This window comes from Vombatus ursinus, unplaced genomic scaffold, assembly GCF_900497805.2.
Source record: "Vombatus ursinus unplaced genomic scaffold, bare-nosed wombat genome assembly UNPS02014863.1, whole genome shotgun sequence".
Taxonomy (NCBI): domain Eukaryota; kingdom Metazoa; phylum Chordata; class Mammalia; order Diprotodontia; family Vombatidae; genus Vombatus; species Vombatus ursinus.
The window spans coordinates 10,706,342-10,726,569 of NW_020954641.1; the positions used below are offsets into that span (position 1 = coordinate 10,706,342).

General features: G+C 39.4%; 1 protein-coding gene across 1 annotated transcript in view; it reads right to left on the bottom strand.

Annotated features, from left to right (window-relative positions):
* The window catches only part of DOCK2 (dedicator of cytokinesis 2), a 497,074-nt gene that overhangs the window by 412,938 nt on the left and 63,908 nt on the right, over positions 1-20,228 (bottom strand). The window contains exons 14-20 of the mRNA XM_027841714.1: positions 18,540-18,664; positions 9,330-9,428; positions 6,707-6,779; positions 6,498-6,601; positions 3,456-3,639; positions 3,196-3,293; positions 504-593 (exon numbers count right to left, since the gene is read on the bottom strand). Of these exons, the coding sequence (XP_027697515.1) occupies positions 504-593; positions 3,196-3,293; positions 3,456-3,639; positions 6,498-6,601; positions 6,707-6,779; positions 9,330-9,428; positions 18,540-18,664 (773 nt within the window). The remainder of the gene's footprint in view (positions 1-503; positions 594-3,195; positions 3,294-3,455; positions 3,640-6,497; positions 6,602-6,706; positions 6,780-9,329; positions 9,429-18,539; positions 18,665-20,228) is intronic.

Genomic DNA, 20,228 nt, shown 5'->3' on the forward strand with positions numbered 1-20,228 from the left:
CACAATTTTTCATGGGGTAAAAAAAATACAGGGAGTTTGGAAGCAGGTCAGGCTTTGATGGAGGGTTACAATGGAAGGCAACTAAGGGCAGCATGATGGCACTAGAAAGGCACTGAGACAGAACTTGAGCTGCCCAGTAGGAGTAAAGAAGTCCCAAAAAGTCAGGTGAGAAGATGGCCAAGAAAAATGTTTCCTATTCCTCAACTCTAAGGAAAGTGTCTAGGTTCTGGGCTAACCCTGAGGATTCAGCAAAAGCAACCTAGACACTTTCTGGTATCCTACTTCCTGTGTATCTAGTCAACATCAATTTGTCATCAAGACTTAGAATCTCTTTTCCTCCCACTCCACCATAGTTATAAATGAAAGTATGACTCTTAAAGTTAAAGGAAACATAATTCCATTTATCTATCCAAAAGTCAATCCCATAAGGTCAAAAATATAGTATTCCTAATCAATATCATCTGAGTTCAGAGCATCCCTGCAGCTTTCTACCACTCTCTTACCAAGGCATCGAAGACCAGGATGTCATACTCATTACTCTGCGAATGTTCCATCATGATATTAAAGAGGGCATCCAAGGTATCTTGGAGAAACTGGGGAGAGGGGGGAAAGAAAGCTCACATGAGTCATTGGCATAGGCAGAGAACATGGGACTTCTGACACAACAACTTAGAAGATCCTGGATACAGAGCTAGAACAGACCTCAGAGGCCATCTAGTATAACCTCCTGATTTTTCAGATGAGGAAACTGAGGCTCAAGGAGATGAAATGATCACAGAAGTAGTGAGAGCCTGAGGAGGGATTTGATTGCACATCTTCTGAGTCCAGAGGGAGTGCTCTTTACATTGTGCTACATACTACCTTCACAAAGGTAGTAAACTGCCTTCTAAGGCAAACAGTTTCCTGGAGAGTAACTGGTGCTGACTGTCGCAGGTGGGGATAAATAAATGTGGCATCAGTTTGCAATAATAGTCTATTCTGTCAGGTTGTTTTTGTATCTGTTTTGGTTTGGTTTTTGATCTGGACCTATGATTTCATGGGTATAGAAAATTCCCAAGGAAGAAGGCCCCTCTAACCTTAGAGATCAGAAACTCTCCTACAAGTTATAGTCTTAGAGAGCTGCCTGGGAATATGGAAAGTCATTTGCCCAAGGTCACAGAGCCAGTTGTGTTAGAGATAGGATTTGAACCCAGGTCTTCCAGACTCTGAGTCTGGCTCTCTCTTCACTGTGGCAGGCTTCCTCTTGTCCATAGCTTACATGCTAGCAAATAAAGTAATAATAGAAGACATTTCTACAGAGCTTTAGAATCTGAAAAGCACTTATACATATTCCATTTGACTTTCCCCATGCCACAACCCTGTGAGGTAGGTACCATAAGTATTATTATGCAGCAGCTAGGATAGGTCACTGGGCATGGAGTCTGAGACTTCCATTCAAACTCTGCCTCAGATATTTATTAGGTGGGTGACCTTGGGCAAATCACTTAAACTTCAGAGCCTACCTCCCAGAGTTATTGGGAGGAATAAATGAATATTTGTAAAGTACTTAGTATAGTACCTGGCACAAGTAAGTGCTATATAAATGTTTATTATTATTGTTTGTCATTATTATTATAATTAGCATCTCCATAGATTTGCTTTATTTTGCTTTGCTTTTGGAATGGATCCACAGTTTTTTTCAGTGTAGGAAACTCCCAGGTAAGGAAAATCCCTTTACCAATATATATCAGCACCTCGTCTGAGACACATAGTCTTAGAGAGTTGCCTGAGGCACTCAGTGGTCAAGCAAGTGGTCCAGCATCTATGAGAGGCAGAACAAGACCTTCAGAACCTGACTCAGAGGCCAGCTCTCCAACCACTAAACCACTAAACTACGTCCCTGTATCTCCATGTTGCAGAATAGGAAACCCAAGTTTGACAAGGTTGGTGTTTACAGAGCTAGTAAGAGTCAGAGGCAGGAGTCAAACCCAGGTCTTCACTCCAAGTCTAGCATTCTTTCTACTACTCCAACCCTGCCTCCCTCAGATGGTATGGATCAATATTTCCCAGAACCTCTGGGATGAGGGCTGTGCCACACAAAGTGTTTATTCCGTGTTTTCTGACTACACAAAACTCCTGATGTAAAGGAGGTCACAGTGCCTGCTGAGGTATTTTCCTTAATCTTCGCTGTGGGGAGAAAAGAGCTGCTTTAATTAGACCAACACCTGAAACACTTCATATTTCCTCTCTGTCACCAAACGGACACAACCAAAATACCTCCAGCATTCTGCTTGTTCTGGCAGAAACCTCAGCTATATAGTCAGGTCTCCATCCTTTGAGATTTTTTTCCCCTTCCTCATCTCTGCTTTATGAAGTTCAATAAGCAGGTCAAACCAATTGTATTTTCCTAACTCTCCTATCAACCAAAAGGGTCATTATAAAAAGTCACCAGCTGCAGTCAAATAGCTGCAAACCTTAACAACATACTGAAAAAATGCCTACTATGTGCAAAACAGATAGAGCAACTCATCAACCAAAGCTTCCCAGGAATGATTTCCCAAGACACTTTGGGGCACTCTGTTGTGGTATACATATCCACTAATCCATTTAGCAAGCATGTACTAAGTACTTATACTATGTGCCAAGCATTGGAGATAAAAAAGCAAAAGGACCCTGTCTTCAACAACCTCTAACAGAGGAGTCAAACATGCACATATATAGATACAAAATAGATATCATATAATTGGGGGAGGAGGGAGGAAGATGCACCAGCAGCTGGAAGATCTGAAAGCTTTTATATATGGTAGAAGGTAGTTACTGAATTAACTCATCAAAGCAACCAGGGATTCTCTGAGGTGGATGTGAATCATAGAAAAAGCATTCAGTTTAGAAACCTGGGTTCAAATCCCAGGTCTTCTACTTGGTCAATACGTGATCTTTGTTAACCCAATTCACCTCTGGATCTTAGTTTCCTTATCTGCATAATGAGGAATTGGGGCCAGATGGTCTCTAAGTTTTGTTCTAAATCCTATAACCTTCTTTTCTCTGTGACCTATTTTATAGGCATTTTCAACACTCATTTGGAGAGGGAGATGCTCTAACCCCCTTCAGAGACAACCCAATTCTGTCTCTCAATGCCCAAATTTGGATGCATGAGAATGTTTCTATGCATATAAAGGGATTTGACTAAAAAATAATAAAAGGATTAATACCAACCTTCACAACTTCTTCTCCATCTACAATTTTCAGTTTTTCTAAATTCTCTTGTAGTAGTTCAGGTTTCATACGCCACTTTAGCAGACCGAGCAGACCCACTAGAACACAGATCAGACAGAGTATTGATCAGATAGGCCATTCATTTAGGCCTCCTACTTTTTCCTGATTCACTCTCTTCTTCCCTAACACACACACAGACAGGAAAGCACTACCTCCTTTTTACCCCAATCCCACTTCATCCTCATATGCAGCCCCATTACCGTTCTGAGTTAACTTGGTAGAACACACAAGGGTGGAAATAGAGAACACATCTCTGGAACTGATTGAGAGTCCTCCTATACTGCTGGAACTCCGGCTCAGGGTGGAACCCTTGCTTTCAACATGGTGCCGATAGGAAGGAAGAGTCAGGTAAGCACTGGCATCCTCCATCTTCTTGCTGTCCCCCTGGAAATATTACCCAGGTTACTCCTCCAAGACAAGAACCAAGTGACTAACACAAGTCAGGGATGGCAGTGGCCAAATTCCTAGACAGCCATGGGAAGCAGGGGTCACAGAGAGGACAAGGAATAGCATCAGATATGGAAGGACTGAACGAGCAAGGAATTACTGAACTTCTGCTGGGAATTTGGGTCTATTTGTGCTGGAATATGAAGCACTGAGAGTTTGTTTAGTGGGGAAAGAGGGCCATGCAACAGATGGAGGCATCCAGACTAGTTTCAATTCAATATATAGTAACTAAGAACTTTTTCCACTTCTGGAAAGCATTATAGAGGGATACAAAAGAAAATTGCTGAAGCCTTCCTACACAGAACTGACCAGTTACCCTAAACAAAATTTTCTCTACATATAGAAGTTATCTTTAGAGTACAAAATTATCCTTCACTAGTTTATATCCTTTTCCCTCACCTTCCAATCATCAAGAAAGAGTGCTGGTAAGGTTAAAAAATATCAAAGGCAATAAGCTGGAAGCTAAGTCATCAGGGTTCATTCCTAGCTTCTGTTAATTGTCACATTTCCTTGTTCTATAAAAGAGGAAGAATTAAAGAGCAAGCTCCAGCTCATTCCCATCCCAATCAGATTCTAAGGTGAAACTCATAGGATCACAGATTGAAAGATGAAAGGGACCTTAGACAGCATCTATGTCTATCTCCCTTATTTTACAAATAAGGAAACTGAGGTCCAAAGAGGTCAAATGACACACGTACAAAATGACGGAGACAGGATTTGAACACAATTCCTGACTCCAACTAAAGCAATCCTTCCACTGTAGCACACTGCTACCCTCATTCTATATAGAATGGGACACTTAACAAACATATCTTTCATTTGTCTATTACTCGTCTGTTTGATTTTTCTTTGTAAACATGATGAATACATTTCCCTTTCTCCTTACCTGAGTAGGATGTTAAGGGTTCAAAAGTAGGGAAGGTTGGGGGAATTTTAGTAAAGAATCTGTACTATATTTGTTTTCATTGTAGACTGGTATTTGTTACAAATACTGAATCTACAGCCATAACAATGATTTATATCTATGAGAAATTGGGGAGACACAGGATTGATCCCTTTCTGAAGCCTTATTCTCTTATTAGGCCAAGCCAGCATCTAAAAGATATTGCTGATAATGAGATTGGATTAACTTTCTCCTCAATCTTTTTCAGATCCCACTAGAGTAGGGAAGCCTATTGTGTTCTACTCAGGTTTGGGATGAGATAAATTCTTTGATTAAATTGCTCAAGGCTGTGGGTGGTCTAGAAGTAAATGACATAACCAAAGTCACACACACCCCCCCACCCCCACCCACCCCCTGTCCTTCATTAGAATAAGTCTACATCTCATTATAATATTCATTCTTCTAATTAGTTGTTACCCAATCAAAGTTGATTGCCACCCTCAGGAACACCCACTTTTCCAAGGGCATAAAAGTGTTGAGTAGGTTTCATGAGGAGTCTTTGGAATTTAAGAGTTTCATTGAATCCTTTTATTAATTATATGCTAGCATGATTAATAAAATGATTAATTACCCAGAAATTATGTCTCTTGAACTCTCTAACACATCACAGTCTATCTATATTTAAACTCTATTAAGTATATTAAGTAAAGCTATTCTTATATGTAGGTATGTACTTCGCATTTTAGCACTTCTATTACAAGCCTAACTCCAGTTAATTCAGTTACAGCAGGTCTGCACACATGTGGCCTACAAAAGAATTTCAGGCAGCCTTCAAAAAATGTAGAGGAAAACATCCTCCACATTTTTTGAGGGCCACCCAAAATCCTTTGGCATGGCCCAGGGCCACAGGTTGTGCAGGCCTAAATTAGAGCATTGTGGTAATGAGGCCAAGGTCATTAATTCAATCCTAGTGTGGACCAGTTAAGTCTGTTTTCCATGATCTCTCTTTCACTTTGCTTCTAAACTCACTGTTTTTGTTTTTGTTTTGCAAATATAAGCTACTGAGGTGAAGTGAGGTGAAAGGGTATATAGATAGATCAGTGCAAACCCACCTGTTGAAGTCCATGCCACTGCCTCTGAATACGCACAGATTTTTAAGTGTGTCAGACAACATAACACTATCAAATCCTAACACTATCACTCACATTTTTCTTATTAGGTTTCCTTCACCTCGATAAATACCTGTACTTTCTCTGAAAGCATTAGAAGCTCAGTCTGCACAGGAAGAAGAGATCCGCACACACACACATCCACACACACACACATTCACACATGCGACCTTTCAAACTGATTAAGAAATATGGATGTACTTTGTAGAGATAAATACTTTGCAAGATTCAAGAGCTCTAATCAGTGAAATGATCAACCCCAATTCTAGAGTACAAATAATGAAGCATGCTATGCACCTCTGAACAAAGAGGAGGGCTCAGGATGCTCAAAATGACACATTTCTTTTTGGAAATGACCAATGTGGGCATTTGTTTTGCTTAACTATGCAATTTTGTTACAATGGTTTTCTTTTTTTTTTCTTTTTCCCAAGTACGGGAGAAGAGAATGTGAGAGAGGTAGAGATAGAGTTTGCCCTTCCCCCTCACCAAGAGAAGAAGAGAACAGAAGGAAGACCAGAAGGAATCACAAACGAGTAAGGAAGCTTAGAAAGTTACATGTTGGATTTATTATATACTTAAGAAGAAAAGCAAGCTTTACATAATAGAGATTCACAGTTTTATGTCCAATACTATCCTCCTGTTCTACAATGTATATGGAAATGCTCATTTATTTGGTGTTTGTTAAGTTCAGAATAAGAAAAAAAAAATTAAAGAAAAAAAGTAAAGAAAAAATGCTATTGTACCTTCAGGACTAACAAATCATGACACCCGTCTTGCAGAGTAGTTCCATCTTCCTTCATCAGCTTCACATACGACATGGCAAAGTTCTTTTCCCCTTTATCTTTAGCTGGAAATGGAAAATATGTTTCAGAGAAGAGTAACTTGGATAGGCCAGTCATCCCAAAGCCCCGCCCATCAGGGCCCCTGACATCCCTCTGGGCTACACACTTACACTCTAAGGATGACCGATGCCGAAACATAAAACGGAGGTGGATCTTCTGCATGTCTTCAATAGGGACAGCCACCTTTGCAAAAAGGGACCAGGACTCAAGAAACAGAGGGTTAATATCCCCATCCCCCTCCCCCACCACCACCACCCATTCCACCTCACTGAGGGCTCTGCACATTGATTTATTACACATCCATCAAATCTGATGAACCATAAAGAAATTACACAAGAACTAACTATGAAGAGAAAATAAAGTACCAAATAGAATCCATTTGGCAAATTGCATCCCCAGCCAATAAAAATAAGCCTGTAGATTATGGTGGGGGAAAATGAATCTCCCCAAATTGATATAAAAGTCACATAACTTTAGCACAGGGTTTTATGCACTGCAAACTGCACAATGTACATTTCCCTCTCATACTCCAGGAGTTCTGGAAATTGCATCACTGCTTAGCAAATTAAGTGTGGTCATTAGGGGCTTTGCTTGAGGAACCTCATTTATGCAAATTAATAACATACTTTAATCCAATAAATATTAAATTTAGAAAAAAATCCTGGGGCTAAATCTCATCCGTGATTATACATTGAGCTTCTCCTTGATATTTCTTTCCAACAAATTCTATTACACTAAAAGCCCGGGCCATTAATTTCTTTGGCCACCCAATGCAAACCCATCCCAGGACAATTGGATGGAGATCCCTAAAGTCCTGATCCTCATGCCCAGATCCCAATTATCAATCCCACTGCAACCTGATCTAAGCAATCTGCTAAGTTAAAATTGTAAGCAAAGAGCACAAAAGAATGTCACAGCACCCATTAGCAAACCATTTGAAATGAGAGACAGAATGCCAAAATTGGTGTCAGAAAGACCTAGATTCAGATTCCACCTCAGACATATTAGCTTCATGAACCAAGGCAAGTCACTTAACCTCTCTGTCTCAGTTTCCTCATCTTTAAAATGGAAAATTGGATTTGATGGCCTCTAAGACGCCATCTAACTCTAAATCTACAATCATAGCATGATCCACCTTCAGGAATGACTATTGCAATCCATTACAGATTGATGCTTTGGGGAACTTTTCTGCCCAGAGCATGAGCTTATCATCCTGGACTGTCTGCTATTCTGTCTCTTTTAGACAAGGACAAGGGCACTGAAGGTGCTCCATGCTATCACCCATCTTCATCTCCTATAAAATATCCTGCTCAGATCATAGAAGAGCAAAGGTCAACAATTTCAAAGAAGAGAAAGGATTTTTTGGAGGAAAGGAGGTCCTCCCCTTGGGAAAATAACATGTAAGGCATGCTAAGTAGTGCAATGGATAGAGCGCTGGGCCTGGAGTCAGAAAGACTCCTCTTCCTGAGTTCAGATCTGGCCTCAGACACTTATCAGTTGTGTGACCCTGGATAAGACACTTAACCCTGTTTGCCTCAGTTTCCTCATCTATAAAATGTGTTGGAGAAGGACATGGCAAACTGCTCCAGAATCTTTGCCAAGAAAACCCCAAAATGGAGTCACAAAGAGTCAGACACAACTGAAAAATTACTGAAGGCATCAGTGTTTCAAAGATTTTAAAAATCAAAGCTGAAAGTGAATGCCAACATATACTGTGTTTCTGTGGTTGGGTGTGTCTGAGGGACAAGGGTTGGGAGGGAGAGGGAGATATGAAGAAGTGTTGCAAACAATAATGCAAATGGGGACTGAGAAGGAGAAAAGTCTCTTACTGGGCCTCTGGCTAAATTCCATACCTAGAATAACACAGCATTAGTGTTGGCATTTTAAGAATGAGGTCCTAAGAGGTTAATTGACCTACCAAAGAATGCACAATGAGTTATAAAGGTTTTAATGAGTTTAAATGAGGTTCATAGGAGTTTTGAAGCCTTTTTCACCTGCCTGATCCATCTCCCCATCAGATTATCAATACCTCTCAAGTAGACATGATGGCTTCCATTTCCTATGTCACCATCCTCCCTGCTCCTCTTCTCCCTTTCCAAAAGGGTGTAGGACAAAGTTCATAGGATTACACAAGGATCATACATTTAGATTTGGAAGGGACTTCAGACCTCATCTAGTCCAACCTCCTAATTATGCCCAGTGAGGTTAAGGGGCTTGTGTAAGACCACACAGCTAATAAGTATCCAAGGTAACATGTTAAACCTAGGATTTCCTAACTCTAGGTCAAGCACTCCATAGTGCTGACAATAGATTATCATAATTAGAATTAACACAGGAACATAACTTCAGAGCCAGGAGGGACCTTAGAAGCCATGTAGTCCAACACCCTCTTTTTATAGATAAAGAAACTGAGGTAAGATGGTTACTCCAACTCCACTCAGCTTGAAAGGGATAGTGCCAACATTTGAACCCAGGCTTTCTGATTCCAAATGCTGTATTCTTTCCACTGCGCTAGCAGCCTCTCTTTTCAAATTTTTACTGCAATATCATTCAAACCACCATCAATTGATCTTCTACATACAGAACTGTAGGTCCTAGTTGGAAAAACATTTTAACATACTCCCACCAAAATGCTAATTGAATTGCTGAGACTAAGAATGCCACAAGAACAGAGTCTAATCACAAGTTTCTCCACTCATCTCCTGCCAACCCCTTCCCCAACTTCTACCATACCTTAACCGTTTCCATCCAGCGAGGCTGCTTGACTTGGTAGTAGAGGACAGATCTGTACTCACTCATAGGCTTGTCCCCAGCTCCCACACAAATGGCATTCTAATCCATAAAGAAGACAAAGAAAAAGTTGTGGATTTCAGTTTTCTTCTCTTTGACAACTTTGGTGCCAATGTTTCGGCTGGCCAAGCTACCTAGGATAATCCTCCCTCTTTCCCAACCCTCCCGCTAGGTACCTATTATTTCTCCTCCATATTACAGATCTATCCATGAGCCCTCCAGCCCCTGGAAGTGACAGCTGCTTAACAACAGAAATTCTATTACTTGCATTCTGGAATGAACTGAAGCAAGGCTGGCGCTGATGATGCCTTATTGCAAATGGTAACAGGCCCGGTAGTTACTGAGCACCACTGGTCTTATTAATCCGATTTGTTTCCTAAATCTAAATGTGCACCAAGTTTACAAACAGGCTCAAAGCAACCAAGCAGCAACTCATTCTGATGGATTTCTAATGTGAGCACATCGGGAAGGGGAAAAGTGCAGGATTTAGAAGCATATGGACATCAGTGTTAGAGAGTAAGGTTGGCACAGAGAGTACAGGGTAGTCTAATAGAAAGGACATGGACCCAAGGATAAGGAGAGCTTCAATTTATGACTGACACTGTCACTAATGAGCTGTGTGATTTGGAGCAAGCCACTTTACCCATAAAATGAGTGGGTGGGTCTAGATGGATTTAGAGGACCTTTCCAACACTGTAATTCCACAATCTGATGGATCTAAATACTTTTTATGGTGACTTTATGATCCCACAACACAGGTATCACCCTAAGGAAGAAAGAGAGTTTATGGGGTATAGTAATTTTATAAAAAGCAGAGCAGGCTACCTTTATTCTCTCTACTTCCCTTATTTATGGCAATAGTTTACCAAGAAACAAGTCTAAGAGATTATTATTATTAAGAAGAACTATCCTATTTATATGGCACTTTTAAGTCTTGCAAAATGCTTTACTTGTGGTAGCTCATGTTAACCTCACCACAACCCTGTGAGATAGGAGCCATTAATAACCTCATTTTGCAGAAGAAGATACTGAAGTTGACATTGGGTTAAGTGACAGTTGCCTAGCAAGTATCTGAAGGAAGACTTGAAACCAGGTCTTCCTAACTCTTAAGTCCAGTATTCTATCCAATGCAGCACTTGCTGCAATGCCTGGAGGGGAGGGGTGTGTGTGTGGCGGGGGGGGGGGGGTGTACTAGCTATGAAGAGAAAATATATATATATATAGCATTTTATTAACTTACTACATATTAATAATGCTATCTCTATTTTATTTTACTAATTTACTATAATATTTAGCTATTTTATTAATTCCAAATACTAAGATGTTCTAAATTCTAAAACAGTAAAAAACACACACACAGTACATATATATGTATGTATATATATATATATTTTTTTTCTTTCACCAGAACTTCGATTTCACTGCCATAGAAACTCTACTAATGCAGATCAGCATCTGCTCTACAACTAGCTGTACAGAATTACCTGGGAAAGTGAGGGGTTAAGTGACTGGCTCAGGACTGAGAGGCTCTGAGGGGCAGTATGGCATGCCCATCACAGCAGAGCACCATATATATTTAGTATATATACTAAGTATCTGTTGAATCCAAATGAATTGTGGGAAATAAAAGCTTGCTTGTCTCAAGAGAATTCATGGTTCCATCCTGGGCTTTCAAGGAAGAAAAAATTCAAAAAATAATAGTCCATATTTCTATAGTGATGTGAAGTGTTATTGTTAACTCCATCTTATAGATGAGTGAACTAAAGCTTGGGATAGGTCAAGAGACTTTCCAAGGACCATGCAGCAGGTCAATGTCTGAGACAGGAATCAAACCCAGGCCTTCCTGACTCTAAGTCTTGTGCTCTATCAATTAATTGATTCTATCTACAATCAAATCTAACATGGCTGACAGCCAGGACCCAGAGTCCTTTTGAAATAAAAACCAAGAGAAGATACTCACTTTCAAAGAGTTTCACAATGGGTGGGGACATTAAGAAAAGGTCCTGGGCTTTTAAATTCCTAATAAGATGTTGAAACACAAAAATGTACTTTCAAGATACTTCAAATCCAATGCAATTAATAAAAAAGGAGTCAGATCTTAAAATGTCCACTAAAGTCCTCCTCTTTCACTGAACCCAAGTACAAATTTTAAATGTGGGCCCAGTGAGAACCTTCATTGCTATCTTTTAAGGAACAGCCAGGCTAACTTTCTAGAGGACCATCACCTGATAGGCCACAGAAACTCGTGAAGGCCATTTATCATGTAACAGAGAAGTTGTGACCTGTGTTTGTGAAGGAAATGTCCACACCAGAGAAATCATAGTTGCACAGGTCTTGAACCAGAAGGGAGTAATCCAGGCCCACTCCCTCATTTTGCAGATGAGTTAACTGAGGCTTAGAGAGGTATTGGTGATATGCCCATAGTAACATAGCTACTAAGTGTCAGAGGCAGGATCTGAATCCAGATCTTTCTGACTCCAGGGTCACAACTCTAATCATTACACCAGTGGTTCTCAGAGTGTGATCATGGGACCTGTGGAGGTCCCTGAGACCATTTCAGGAGGTCCTAGAGGTTAAACTATTTTCATAAGTATATTAAGATGTTTTAATCTCTAATATAGTAAACATTGATAGGTATAACCCACATAAACAAAAGTGCTTGGGGGAGGGGTGTCCTAGTAATTTTTAAGAGTGTAAAGGAATCCTTAGATCAAAAGTTTAAGGACCATGCTACAAATCCCATACTATGCTGCCTCTCACTGATTCCTGAAGACCTGTAGGGAGTCTAATGCGTAAGGCACTATAGGAATGTCTTCTGTAGTAACCCAGACTCTGACTTAAACCAAACATTGGGTGATATTTATAGGTTTACAGTTTTAGCAGTGTCAGGGAATTCAGCATGACTTACAGATTCTGGAACAAAGACTGATCGACAAAGTAAAATCCCTGCAGATGAATACAAAGAGTCTCAAAAGATCATCTCGTACCTTGGTGAGAGTTTTCAGTTTCCTGTGGTTTGAAAGATCATTATTCCCCACTCCACACCCATCCCTAAACCCATGCCTGAGATGGTTCTGTTTGGTCTCAGAGCTTTGAAGATAAAACCGAAAACTTTGAAGTGGCTTATTATACCACTGAGGACCAGCCTGGGTTTATGGGGATACTGAGGGCTGCACAAGTCAGTCTGAAACTAGAGTCAGGTTGTCCGAATATCTTTCAAATTCCCCATAAATAGTATATAACACTTGCAGCAGCCTCCCACTGCACAGTAGGACTAGGTGTGTGTCTGTTTCTCTCACTGCTGCATTTTCTTTATGTTTAGATGCCAAAGAGGATAAAGAAAAGCAGAGTAGTATGCAGACTAAGCCACTATAAAGGACAGCTGTGCCACAATAGGTGGTGATCTCTGAGGGCACTTTTAAAAAGGCCGAGGCAGCACCTCCTACTCAAACTCCAGTGGCTCCCTATCATCCCTAACAGCAAACACAAACTCCCATTTGGAAGTAAGCATTCTTCACAGTCTGACCCCACCTACCATTCCAGCCTTGTTATACATCACTGCCCCTCTGCACATGGCTATGGTCCACCTATACTGACCTTTGTGCTATTTCTTTTTTTTTTTTTTTTTTTTGGTTAGGCAATGGGTTAGTATTATGTGCCTGAGGCCGCATTTGAACTCAGATCCTCCTGACTCCAAGGCCAAAGCTCTATCCACTGCGCCACCTAGCTGTCCCTCTTTGTGCTATTTCTAACACACATCATTCCACCTCCCATATCTTTTCACTAGGTATCTAGAGTACCACTTCTGTATGAAGTACTATCAGCTACCAATGTGTTCCTCTTTAAGGTTATCTTCTATCTGCTTTGTATGTCCCTTGTGTATAAACACCCACATTGTCTCTCCCAGTAGAATATAAGCTTCATCATGAGGGCCAATTTAGAGGAACTCCAATCACTTTCCACTGGAACCCTATCTAGAGCCTCTGTAAGTCACAGAGATGAAACAGTTTTCTTGAAGGTTATTTACTGATGGTGGAGAGTATATAATTATGTTTTATGAGTTCAGATGCCAGTCCTATTTCTAGTACATTGTAAATAAGACAAACTGTTCATGTTTTCAGTCTTATGAACCTGTGCTCTTGAAACAGAAGCTGGTGACTTCCCTTGGAAGAATGTTAGCTATCAAAGTTTCTCAATTATCTGAGAAGGAAAAATAAGCCAGAGACATTGGCCAAGTATACCTGGGCCTTCCTTGTTAAGAGGGAGCATATTTGTACGGGGGCTATGTATTTTATCTGTATAAACATTGTATTGCTTTTAGTATAAATCAATCAATGAGCACTTATTAAGTATTCACTATAGTCAGGAATTGTGGATGCACCAAAAGGCCAAAATGATCTCTTCCCTCAAGGAGCTTACTTTCAAATGAGATTATAGCCTCTTTGATCCTGGGCAGGGCAGCTGAACTCTCAGTGCTCCCAGGCAAGTCTCAAAGACTGTAAGTTCAAGGCAAATGGCTTATCTGCATTGGCAAAGGGAGTTTCTTACTCAGAGTTTCCTTCCTTCTAGGCCCAGTCCAAACTTAAAGATTGGAAGTTACTTCAAGGATAAGGAACAAGTATTGTTTATCTAAATCTCCCTCAATGTTATTGCACTGCATTGCACATAATAAACACTTTAAAATATTTGTTGAATAAAAGAATTAATATTGTGGTTGTTAAAGTCATCATCATTATTTATAATATGTTACTTTTTTATGTCATCAGAATTTTATTCATGGAGCTGTGAATTGGATAATGATTTGGAATTATGTAAGAGTTAAAATTTTTTGACCCAGTGATCCCATTCTGGGAGATACAGTCCAAGGAAGTGAAAGATAGAAACAAAGTTCTAATATATATCCAAATATTCATTTTAATATCTTTTTTAAAATTATTATGAACTTTACAAAGACCAATAAATGTGAACATTTCCACATACAAATAATAGGTAGAAAGAGTTATATATACATATGTGTATATATATACACACATACATATACATATGTGTATATATATGTATACCTTATAGACTTATGTATATATACACATGCATTATATATACATGTGTGTATACACACATGTGTATATGTTCATGTTTATAAAATATTTTATATATGTATGTGTATATAGAAGTGCATGTATATGTATACATACACATATTATGTGCATAGAGGTAACAAGGTGGTACAGTGGACAGAGCACTGGGCCTGGAGTCATGAAGACCTGAGTTCAAATTCAGCCTCAGATACTAGCTGTGTGACTCTGGGCAAGTCACTTAACCCTGTTGGCCTCAGTTTCCTCGTCTGTAAAATGAGCTGGAGAAGGAATGACAAACCACTCCAGTATCTTTGCCAAGAAAACCCTAAATGGCATCCCAAAGAGTCTGATACAACTGAAATGACTGAACAATAACAAAAAGTGTGTGTGTGTGTGTGTGTGTGTGTGTGTGTGTGTGTGGTCTTCTTTAGGAAAGGAATTGTTTCATCTTGGTATTCTCAGCATCTGGCATACAGTAGGGATTTTAAAATGTTAGTTGATTAATTAATTAAGGAATTAAGATGGCTGATTCCCAGTATAGAACTTGTAAAGTAGCCTTGGGCAAGTCACTTGAATGAAAGAAAACACATTTATAAGCTCTTATTATGTTCCAAGCATTGTTCTAAGCACTAAGGATACAAATAGGAAAGATAGACCCTGCTGTCATGGAACTTATATTCTAATAGAGGAAGATAACATATTTAGGGGAGTGGTGGCCCAGGAGAGGTATATGTATATCCTATGTTTAAAATGGGGTTAATAACTAGCCTATTAATGTTACGGAGTTGTTTCCAGCAGCAAATACAACATTTATCCAAAGAAGAGTCCTTAGAGTGTAGGATATCATAATATCTCCACTTAGGAACTCTCTGGTGCAGATATCCAAGAATTTCACGCTTAAGGTCCTCCTATGTGAAGGCAGCATGATATAATGAAAAGAATACTGGACTTGGAGTCCTCTGACAATTACTAAGAGCATGACCACTGGCACGTCACTGACCCTCCATTTTCTCATCTGCAAAATGGGGATAATGATAGCTATAGTATCTATCTCACAGAATTGTTGTGAGAATCAAATGAGATATGGTATGTACAGTGCAGTGCAGACTTTACAGCCCTATATAAATGTCAGCTCCTATTATTATCCCTTAGCATTTACCCACTCTCCACTTTACATCCCTTCCTGACTTGCAGGTTGCCAACAGTGTGACAATCAGTCCTGATTCAAACTCTCCTTTCTCTGTCCCCCCACCCCACCTCAAGAAGCCTCAGCTAAACCAAAAGGAATTAAAAGCAGGACAAGGACATTGCTAAGTGAAAGAGGAATAATTACGACTCTTTGGCCCAGTCTTCAAAAGGGCAGGATATACCTAGATCAGGCCAAGTCTGTCCTGATCTTGGTGTATCCTAGGGGGCTTCTCTCAAAAGACTCTGTTCTTTTCTCACAGGAGGTGTTTGCATGTGCTGCCTGGCACTTAATTAGGCAACAGTATTTATTTCTGTAAATAAGACAAGACCTTACACAGGCTTCCATAGTGATGTTCAATAGTTAGCTAAATTCCCCCATGATGTCCCTAAAATATAAAACTAGAAACTAAAATCATTCCTCACATCATTATAATAGGTACTATTCAGATTCAATACTTTGAAAATTAACTTACATCTTCATCTAGAATAAGGCTGCCCATTCAGGCAAAATCTATGAAGTTCTAAATAAAAATAATTCATTGGAGCCAGGGACTATGTAAGAAGCTCAAATCCTGGTTTTCTAACTTTTCCTTCTAATATGTCCTTGAGAAACATCAGAAGCACCCATATCAATGTTCTAAAATGAAGCAGGTTCAAGAGTTCTTTAATGGATAGCTGAATAAAATATCTTCAAAGAAAAGGAATGAGGACTCCCTGAAAGGCAATTCTCCTTTAAAATTAAAAAAATTTTTTCTTCTCCTTCTTTATATGACTGTGAGCAAAGTGATACTTTCTCACTTAATTTGGGTTTTGTAAGGAAGGTCTTGGATATTCTACAGAATAGGGAGGAGCCAGACACTTCAATGTCTGTCTCCTAATATCTGCAGTCTATATAAGATTAGGGGATGAATTTGAGGGAAAAAAAATCATTCAGCCTTCCTAGAAACTTGGGAGAAATGGTTTTTGGTCCCTTTTTAGAGACTGAGAACAAAGCAGTGGAGTTAATGGAATCCCCCCCACAGGTCACACAGCTGGGAAGGACAAAAGTTGAGAGTGTGTTACAGGACCGCTTCGTTTTTTCCCATGATCCCTTTCTGATCCACACTCCCCACTCCCCCACCCCTAGCTTTTTATTTGGTCATTTGCTACATCAATAGGTGAATATTCATCTAGGCTTAAACATCAGCTTATAGCTGAGTTTATTTTCGACTTAGAATCACAAAAGGAGAAAGAGGAGAAGCAAAACCCTCCCACACACTGGACACAGATGCTGAAAAGCTTAAAGAAGAAATAAGCAAATAAATGTAAACACATATGATGAAAATTGTATAGGACATATGCTGTATAAATATTTATAGCTATGTGCTGTGCATTCTTAAGTGCACTACACTAGCCCCCTGGAGACCAAATTAGGAATTGACTTTTCACCAGATTTTCTGCTTGAGCTTTGACAGGTTACATAAAGGGATTGGAACGTCTGTTTTGGGGACATCCCAAGTTACCACATTCTTTCCAGACCTCTAATTTCTCCTTCTCTGTATCTTCTCACAGACAATGACTGAGTAAATTAATATGGGTTTCAAGGACAATGACAGCTTCTTTCTTTAACTGGAAAGGGCTAACTTGTATATTAAGACCAAAGAGAAAAGATAACAGGAAGAAAAAAAAAGTAAGAAAGAAGGAAAGATATACATATGTGTCGAGAGGCAGCATGATGTAGCAGGAGAGAGGGCCAGTCTCAGACTCAAGAAGTCCTGGATTCAAGTACTGTATCTCACACATTACTGGTTATATGACCCTTGGTAAGTCACTTTACTTCTTATGCCCCAGGCAACTCGATAAGATTAAAAGTTGCACAAAATCTGTTGATCTACATTGGTCCAGGGCATTTTCTCACTAGAAGTTCCCCTCTACCAATGAAATCACAGATATCAGATAGCTATCTATCCATGTATACTTAAAAGAGCTTACATTTCTGCAAAGTACTGGGTCTCAAAGTGTAATTTACAGAACTCTGGAGGTCCCCAAAGACCCTGAGAGGTCTTCAAGGTCAAAACTATTTTCATAAAAAGATTAAGATATTATTTGCCTATTAAAATACTCCTCCCTTTTCTAACTGTATGTCTGTGTGAGGCTGGATTTTCTTCATATATTTTCAAAACAATTTACTACAACAGACTGAATGCAGATGTGAGAATTCGGCTGTATTCTCTTAAGTCAGAAAATAAAGAAATTCTCAAAAATATGTAAAACACATATGGCACTTTTCTCCCTAACTGCTTTGTTTTGGAAAATAATTATTTTTATTAAAATATGTTATTCATATTAATAAGTAATGGGTTATTATTTTAAATGAATAAATAAATAAATATTTTACATATCTATTTTCATTTCTAACACAGTAAATATTTATAGATATCACCATATAAAAGATCTTTGGGGTCCCCAATAATGTAAAAACTTATCGAGACCAAAAATTTGGGAACTATTGATGTAGAGCTTTAAGGTTTGCAAAATGTTTTATATACATTATCTCGTTTGATCCTCATAATAACCCTGTGAAGTTTAGATGAGGAACCCAAGGACCAGAGAGGTTAAATGACTTGCCCAGGATCACACAGCTAGCAAGAGTCTGAGGCATGATTGAAACCCAGGATTTCATGACTTCAAGTCCCAGTCTCTAGTTCCTATTCTATTATGTCACATACGTAACTTCTCAGGAAAGCAGAGGCAGGCCTGGAGTAATGAAAAATACAGATCATGTAGTTCAGCACCAACACAAAGAAAGCCAATGTAAGAGAGGGCAGAATTTTGAGGAAAGGCTTTCTGCTAGCAGAGGCTCCCAGAAGTTGCCTATGTCACAGAAGGGAACGAAGTAATCCCTTACGGGCAGCACTTTGCCATCCTCCGCACAGACACACATGATCACTTCCACGTTTCTCTGCGTCGTCTTGTTGTACTTGTCAAAGTCTCCTTGTAACAGGGTGATGTAGATGTCGTTCCTGACATCCCCTGGGGCAGAAAGACAAGAGTTAGATACCAGAGTCAAAGGCAGCAGGAAGAGAGCAGTCAACTCACTTCAGCTGGCGCAGAAGATGAGCTAAGAGACAAGATGGGAACTCCCATCTATCTTGCTTCCTGATTTTAGTCAGAAGAGCTAGGGCAACACACACTTATCCTAACTGGAAGATGGGATTGCAGTTGGCACAGGAGGAAAGGAGGGTTCGTGGAAGAAGCAGCCACAATGGAGACTCAGTCTTGAAAAGCTAGATATACAAATTATCTATGTTTTTCTTTTTCCTTTTTCTTCCTAAGTTAAACAACTTAATTTCCATCCTATAGTGACACCTTCTGGGAAAGCAAAGGGAAGACGAGAAATGTAATATCAGCTTAGGAGCTCCAGTCAAACATAAATCATTGGGATTTTCACTGAGTGGGAGCAGAATGGAATAACTTCCCTCAGTTCTCTGACTAGCTAAGCAATAAGAACTGGGCATCCCATGGGGCAACCCACAGTGTTGGATAGGGAAACAGAAGATCAAAGTGAATTATCATTTATCCAGAATGCCAGAGTAAGCAGATGCTGACTCAGGACCCAGAGAAGGATTCTTAGGGAGTGCTAGAGGAAAATAAATTTTTTCATAGTAAACAAAAATATATCAAGTACAGGACAATCTAATTATAACAGATATTTGGGGACACGGATAACAACCACATTACAGTCTGTTTATAGTGAGATACCTTTTATTTATCCATGGGTAGCAGGGACATAAATTGATTTGCAGTATAACCAAACTGAGACCCAGGATTCTAAGGTCACTAAGTTTCCTTGGGTCTCAATTTCCTAATCCGAAGAATGACTAGACTAGATTGACTTTGAGGGATCCTTTTCACTCTAGCTCTCTGATCGTATAAGGCTATGTTGTACAATGACTTTTTTCATGGGGTTTTCGTATATGGATGGGCTTTTGAGTTATGAATCCTTCCCACAAATAGTCAACTCTCAATGATCTGACCAAATCAACTCTCAACTATCTGACCCAAATCTTGCTTTTGCATTTATTCACAGACCTGACTCTAAGTGCTTCCTTCATATTTCATTACTTCTGTTATTTAATTATCTGAAACATTGACAGTTAAGTACCTCCCCTGCTCTAGGAAAGATATGAGAAGGGGTAATTCATCTTAGGCTGGAAGCTTGAATTAATCTTTAAGATCATGCTAGTCATTCTCAACTTGGAATGATGGTCAGGAACGGAGCTTAAGCTATGGTTGCTAGATAGCAATTTCAGAGTTCTATCTACAGAATTATATTTCATATTGCATTGAATTAACAAAAGGGTGACCATATTCATGTTCCAATGTAGGTGGAAAGACATTTTAAAATCAATGATAATTGTTTAGGATGACTCATCACTTTGAAATAACCATGCTCCACCCATCAGTACAAATAACTAAGGATTGATAAGATGTGCCAAAGCATCTCTTCAGAAGGGAATCTACGTGACCTTCTACTTTCATTTGTCCCTGTATAATCTATGATACATAGTTTCAGTTTATAGGGAAGCTCCAATCT